The sequence below is a fragment of the Heterodontus francisci genome, unplaced genomic scaffold (assembly GCF_036365525.1).
Source record: "Heterodontus francisci isolate sHetFra1 unplaced genomic scaffold, sHetFra1.hap1 HAP1_SCAFFOLD_603, whole genome shotgun sequence".
NCBI lineage: Eukaryota > Metazoa > Chordata > Chondrichthyes > Heterodontiformes > Heterodontidae > Heterodontus > Heterodontus francisci.
This window is the reverse complement of record NW_027141646.1, coordinates 637,026-644,540: the sequence shown is the minus strand read 5'-3', so window position 1 is coordinate 644,540 and position 7,515 is coordinate 637,026. Positions and strand designations below refer to the sequence as shown.

At 44.7% G+C, this 7,515-nt stretch overlaps 1 protein-coding gene across 1 annotated transcript; it reads right to left on the bottom strand.

The window, feature by feature from the left end:
- Positions 1-6,376: 6,376 nt before the first annotated feature.
- Positions 6,377-6,688, bottom strand: LOC137364268 (histone H4-like). The gene has a single exon (XM_068027596.1). The coding sequence runs from the start codon at positions 6,686-6,688 to the stop codon at positions 6,377-6,379; it is 312 nt and encodes a 103-aa protein (XP_067883697.1).
- Between the last annotated feature and the right edge of the window lie 827 nt (positions 6,689-7,515).

Below are 7,515 nucleotides of genomic sequence, written 5' to 3'. Positions count from 1 at the left end.
AACTGCCCTGTGTGTGCAGGATTAACCCTGAGTCCCTCGATCGAGCTCTGTCTGCTATATCTGGAAAAATGCTGAACCTTTCACTTGTTCGTCTGCTCAAACTGAGTTCAAAGCCTGAGTAGTGAACAGAATGTCTCATTAATTCATCAAATAATACTATGATTGAACAGCAGGTTATGATCGAATCAGCCAAAGTTTGTAAAAATTCCTGCCAATAAATCTTCCAAAAGGGAGTTTGAGGATCTCCTGGTTCCGAGTGTCTAAGGGATACAGGACTATGAATCAGCAACTAACCCCAGAGATTCACAGTAAAGACTGTGTAAATGAGGACATTTAACAACCGGGATCTGAAACTCTGGGACGGGCTCTATTGTCACTGTGTTTGTGTGTCCGGTATAATCGCGGCAGGTCCGTGTCTCTTGTTGAGAATGAAACGATGACGATCGCCATTCCGTATTACACACATTGACCGTGGTTTTCACTCCGGTTAGACAAACCTTTGCTGACTGAAATTAATTCTTCAAGGTCCCACCAAACACACCGGCTCCCTCCTTCCTCCCATGTTTCTGTCGGATTGTTTTGAGAGGAGAGAAGTCCGTGCCGCAATTTGAACATCTAAATGGGATCAGCTCCCGGCTTTCTAGGTCATAGATTCCCTGCACCCCTCCCCACCCTCCATCCACCCTAACCCCATGTTAAGTTTCATTGTTCAGACATTGATGAGGGTGAAATGGGCAAAGGTCCCTTAAATAAAAGCAAAATACTGCGGATGCTGGAAATCTGAAATAAAAACAAGAAATGCTGGAACCACTCAGCAGGTCTGGCAGCATCTGTGGAAAGAGAAGCAGAGTTAACGTTTCAGATCAGTGACCAAAGTTCCCATTGAGTTTTGAAGCTGAATTGTTGCAGAGATCTGCGCACGCGCGATATAACCCAACCACTATGACGTCATCATGAGGCGAGGACGGCATGCGCACCCCTCCCCCAGCTGTGCCTGTGAGCGCCATTCACCGAGTGAGCGGAAGATTGTTTAGTCATGTCAAGCAGGAGAAGATCTTAAGAACATAACAAAGATGACCAAGAGTAGATTATTTGGCCTCTCCACCCTACTCTGCCATTTAATATGATCATGACTGATGTGATTGTGCTTAACTTGACTTTCCTGGCTGTCCCAAGAACGCTTTACTGCCTTGAAGATCAAAAATCTATCTATCACAGCCATGGACTAACAGTTATATAATGCACCCACACTCAATTACATGACGTGAAACAGATGGACACAGTACAAATCTGATTCACATCGAGTAGGAGTGCCTAAAAAACACTGAGTCCACAATGCCATTCAATAATATTTCCTAACAGGTACAGAATGAATGCCACACTCACAAACTCTACCAGTCACAGAAAAACACAGAATAAGCAACACATTCACAAACAATACCAGAGACACAGAGATACTGAATGAATCACATTCTCACTGTCAGTTGCGTAGACGGATGATAAATGAACTAATCCACACTCACATTCAGTTTGAGAGACTGATGGATACAGAAATATATTCACACTCACAGGCTGTACCAGAAACTGACATACACCACATTAATCCCACCTCATACAGAGTACCAGAGGCTGACATGATGAACTGGAACCAGACATAGTCGCATAACAGAAAATAAATGTTACAGAATAATGTACTCATTTAGATACGTCAAACTCACATAGTGTTGGTGGTATAATGCTGAGAATATTTGCTTTCCAAGCAGTTGACCTGAGTTCTCTACTGCAGGTTAGACCTCAATTCTGGTATCATGCAGCTTCATTTTATAACTTAAAAATGATCAATGTGATTTCCAAATTAAAACTTACAAAAGACTCTCATCATCCATGTGCATCTCCCACAATGCTGAATTTCAATTTCCTTTCAACGAAATTTATGTTGAAGAAGACATGTCCTTTAAACTAATAAATGAGTTCACAGTCAGAAACAAGAGTGTGCAGATCTTTGTTAAATAATAATAAAAAGGGAGATAGGTAAAGTTCAATTCACACACGGTGCTCTGGGTAAAGATTGAACCCACATTCAGATAACAGAGAATGAAATAATATAAGGTAAACTCACACTCACAGACCAGGAACTGACGGGGACAGAGTACAAGCTACACACAGACAAAATACAAAAAAAAAGTTTTAAAACTGAACAAGTCAATGCAATTTATAAACTGATTCTCTTCATCCATATACGTCTCCCGTAAATTTATCATTTTTTGAATAAATATAGATTTAAAATAGCCTTTAAACTGATCAGTTTTCAGTCAGAAACTAATAGTAAACATAAAGTTATTTACAGCACCGAAGGAGGCTATTTGGCCCATCGAGTCCATGACAGCTCTCCAGAGTGCAATCCAATCACACTCACTCCACCGCTCGATCCCTGTAGCTCTGCAAGTTTAATTCCTTCAAATGCTGTGTCAATAATCTCTTGAATAATTGATTGTCTCTACTTCCAGCACCCTTGTGGGAAGTGACTTCCAGATCATCACCACTCACTCCGTGTTCACCCGACATCTCCTGCCCAAAATCCTCAATTTCTGTCACTATGTCCTTGTACAATGAGCTAATGGGAACTGTTTTTCCTTGTCTCACTTGTCATGATGTTTCACACTTGATGTAAATGTCCCTTCAGTCAGCTCGTCCACTGATCTTGCCTGTCACCTTTCCACCAATATGCCTGACTTTCTGACTCCCTCTACTACTGTCTCTTCAACTGTTTCAATGTTGTTGATTCAATGGAGAACAAACCCATCTCTATCGACTTCACACATTCTGATAAATCTACTCTGTACCCTCAAATAACCAGAACTGGATGCAATACTCCACTACAACACTGTCACTGTGTTTATTTTACACATCCGTATTTCTTGCTTTGAAAGAAGCAGCGAACTCGAATGGAACACGAAGCCGGTGCTCTTATTTTAAACATTCAGAAACAAGGAGTATGGAATTCAAACCCACGCATGCAGAGCACAACAGATTAGCAGTTCATCGTTTTAATCACTCGGCCACCTTGTCTTCTGTGAGTAAGCTGAAGTGCGGAGGAATGATCCGTGCAGAATGAAAAGGGTGACGGGCTGGTGCCAGCAAAACTGAAACAGTTGAAGAGAGAGTAGCAGAGGGAGTGAGAAAGTCAGGGATATCGGTGGATAGGTGACAGGCAAGAGCAATGGACTGAGCTGACTGCTGTGAAATGTTGTTGATTCGCAGAACACTAAATTTGATTGGTTATCTAAAGTAAGCAATCAGATAAATACAGAATCTCAAGAATTGACTTCATTGTAAACCAGCCAATCACGAACATGGTTTTCACCCATCCTTCATTATCATAGAGCTCTGGGGATGTGTATAAACTGCGAGTTCCGAATTTAAGAGCCACCCACAACGTCTCTCAAAAGGCTACAACATTATCTCTATAATATCAATTTGTTTTGATATTTTTAGCAAGTGACTTGTATTTTCTAAATGCCTTTGTGATCTCTGTTTTAATCCCTCAGATTCTGGTTAATACAGTTTCACTGCCCGTGCGATCTTCCTGTCTCGACTTAATAATGTCCCGATCATTAATTGCTGACCATTTGTGAGCTTTGTTCACGGACGCGTTCATATTCGGCCCCTTTGCTATATTTCGATAATAAAATCTGATTTAACGCACAGGCATCATTTCTCAGTCACTCATATCCCGAGATCAAGTTTGTCCTCAATAAGTAATCAGCACATTATCTAGAAACCCCGGTGGTGTGGGAACCCTCAGTCTCACTCTTTGACACCTGACACTAAGATTATACACTCCGCTGTTGTCTCTCACCAATAGGGATCAATCTATAGTCAGTGATGCGGTATCATTAGGAACATTGAGCTGAAATGGTTACAGAATGCTGTGAAAGAGGCTTTCTGTCCGCTGGTTATAGAATGTTTCAAAAAGGATAGAGTGTAAACCCGAATAGATGGCGGAATGTGAAAGCCAATCTGGAAATTGTTACCACATGTAGAATAATACAATATAAAAAAGATTTTAAAATATTTGCGGTAAAACCAAGTTACCTAAAAATGTGATGATCTATATTGAAGCCGCTCTGTGTTTTACAAATATATTGGCGGGATTTTCAAATTTGAAAAATCGTTTGCAGTCTGACAATTTCGCGCCGTTAGTTTCCGCCCTCATCTCATTGGCGTCTCTGGATTGGTGAATTCAGCCGCTCTCTGATTGGTCACATGAAGAGTACAATGACACCCAATACAGAGTGACCAATCACCAGTGCCCCCGACACCATTCCTCTCGAAGGTATAAATGGGACTATTGTGGGCGGTTCTCAACATTCTTCCTGAAAGTATTTGTCAGATTGTGGAAATGTCTGGAAGAGGGAAGACCGGTGGCAAAGCTCGGTCCAAGGCCAAGTCTCGCTCCTCCCAGACTGGACTGCAGTTCTCTGTGGGCCGTGTTCCCCAAGAAAACCAGCGCTCGGAGCACCAAGAGCAAGTGAAGCGGCCTGACTTAAATCTGCGAACCCAAAGGCTCTTTTCAGAGCCACCCACTTTATCTGTTAAAGGGCTGCTTGCTGTCTGAGAAGGCAATTTTATAATGCTAGCGCTGCTTTGTATTGGCCTACAACGAGGGCACTTGCCCCATCGTGTATGTCCCGGCCGAAAAACGGCCCACCTATTCTCATCCCACCTTCCAGCATTCAGACCGTCGCCCTGCAGATTACAGCACTTAAGATGCATATCCAGATTCCTTTTGAATGAGTTGGGGGTCTCTGCCACAACTACCCTTTCAGGCAGTGAGTTCCAGACCACCATCACCCTCTGGGTGAAAATAAAATTCTCGTTTTCCCTCTAATTTTTCTACCTATCACTTTAAACATATGCCGCACAGTCACTGAACTCTCTGCTAAGACTCTTCACCTCCACTCTCTCCAGGCCCGCCAAAATGTTGCACATTTCAATCAGATCTCCCCTCAGCCTTCTCAGTACTGGATTCGGGCATTTAGCTGCTCGCCTCTGGCGATATTTGTCAGGGATTTTAGCAAATCTACCGTTTATGCAAACGAAAGCTTTTACACAATGATCGGCTCTTTAACAAAATGATCTGCTCTAAACCACAGTTCTCTGACAACAGGAGATCGCAGATCTTTGTTTTGCCGATTTGGTGGCTGTTAAAAGAGCCGTTGTGTTATTTGATGCCAAACTCAGATCAGGGCAGGGTGAGTTAAGGCGCGCTCCCCGCGGATACGGCGGGCCAGCTGGATGTCTTTGGGCTTGATGGTGACTCGCTTGGCATGGATGGCGCACAGGTTGGTGTCCTCAAAGGGCCCCACCAGGTAGGCCTCGCTGGCCTCCTGCAGGGCCATGACGGCCGAGCTCTGGAGGCGCAGGTCTGTCTTGAATTCCTGCGCGATCTCCCGCACCAGGCGCTGGAAGGGCAGTTTGCGGATGAGCAGCTCGGTGGATTTCTGGTAGCGGCGGATCTCCCGCAGAGCCACAGTGCCGGGTTCTGTAACGGTGAGGCTTCTTCACTCCGCCCGTGGCTGGAGCGCTCTTGCGGGCCGCTTTGGTAGCCAGCTGCTTGCGGGGAGCTTTCCCTCCAGTCGATTTGCGCGCTGTCTGCTTGGTTCTGGCCATTTTGGTAGAAGATGTGGAACAAAGACACTGTAAATGTTGAGGCTGCTCAGGGACTGTCTATTTAAGACAGTAGAGGGGCCGCCCTTGTGTTGTGATTGGATGCAGCCCCGTCCATCAGTCAAGTTTGAAATCAGCTCCGGGAAGTCAAAGAGCGGCCGGAAATGCTGTGCACTGATTGGTTGAACTGTAACTGAAACTGAAATTTTATCAATTTAAAAAAGGCCGCTAATTTCAGATGAGCAAACAAGGCAAAGATTAAAAAACACCTAATTTGGCGGGAACAATTATAAAATCTCACTCCTTGTACCTTTATTTCTTTCCTCCTTGATCCCCCTCTGTGTTTTACAACACAGTTTGAATAGTTTTCTCTGGCGGGAATAAAGCGCCAGTCATTACTGACTAGAACGGCAGTAAATTCCGCTTCGTGCCGGCAGTTCAGATCCTCAGGAATACATTATCAAATGCCAACGTTTAATTCATGATGCGTTCGATAAATAATGAAGAGAAAAAGACAGTGAAATTTATGTGACATGTAAATTTACTGAGAGAATGTAATGATGTATAAAAGCCGTTGTTGATAAAGATAAACAATATTCAGATAACTTGATCTTATTAATTCAAGTTGCCATGTCACTGCTCTCTCTGTGAGTCTTTGGGTGGCTCTTAGAAGAGCCTTTGTGTTTGGTACAAAGGGTGGATTTGTTTAGCCGCCGAATCCATAGAGAGTGCGGCCCTGGTGTTTCAGAGCGTACACCACATCCATGGCGGTGACCGTCTTGCGCTTGGCGTGCTCAGTGTTCGTGACCGCATCTCTGATCACATTCTCCAGGAAAACCTTCAGCACCCCGCGGGTCTCCTCATAGATCAAACCCGAGATGCGCTTCACTCCACCACGGCGAGCCAGGCGGCGGATTGCTGGCTTGGTGATACCCTGGATGTTATCACGAAGCACTTTGCGGTGCAGCTTTGCTCCGCCTTTGCCCAATCCTTTGCCTCCTTTACCTCTTCCAGACATGACGCTTCTTCACTCAACTCGTTGCTGAATGAGAAACGAGCTGTTTCTGCTGCCTTTTTTATACAGCTCGCCCGGACCTGACTGAAAAACGGGCAGAGAGTGAGAGGCGGGGCAGGGAGGAAATTGAGTGACAGACAGAGCAGTGAAATGTCTTTCATCCTCCAGCTCCGCCTCCCACTTGCTTCAACCGCCAATTCAAAAACAAAACTCTCAACAATAGAGCTCAGCACAAAACTTCCAGACTCGGCCTTTATAGTCAAAGATAACAGAAACCCGGAGCTGTTAAATAAGGATCTATAACAATTAAAAGTTGATCATCTACCCGCCTAAGCACAGTGCTTCCGATCAGAAGTCAACCCGTTTCCACACACCTCCCCTCCCAGACGGATTGAGTATTTTGCTAACACCTTACCCCAGCTGAATTAGAGAAACTCATGTATTGGGGTTTGAGTTGTGACGCGGGAATTCTCGCCAGTATTCCTGTGTTAGACCCTCTCACTCTGAATTAGTGAAAGGAGCATGAACTGAGACTGTACCGAACATATCCCCAGTTGCAGTGAGGACGGGACATCCCTCTGTTTTGTTGCAGAGAGTGGGGGAAGGGCTGAGAGTAGTGTCTGTCAGTGAGTCACCAGGGATCCTGCATTTACTTCCCATCATTTCTATGTGAAATGTGCACACGGCGGCGGGACAGGGATCATTTGATAGGGGGATCAGCTCTTTCCTGAGAGATGTGGGTGGCTCTGAAAAGAGCCTTTGGGTTCAGATGTCTGCAAGTTTCCCGTGCAGTTTCACTTCTTTCCAGGGGCTGCTTTCTGAGCCTTTGC

Bases quoted from the DNA above. Each gene is read 5' to 3' on its own strand.
- LOC137364268 (XM_068027596.1), bottom strand. From the start codon at position 6,688: ATGTCTGGAAGAGGTAAAGGAGGCAAAGGATTGGGCAAAGGCGGAGCA.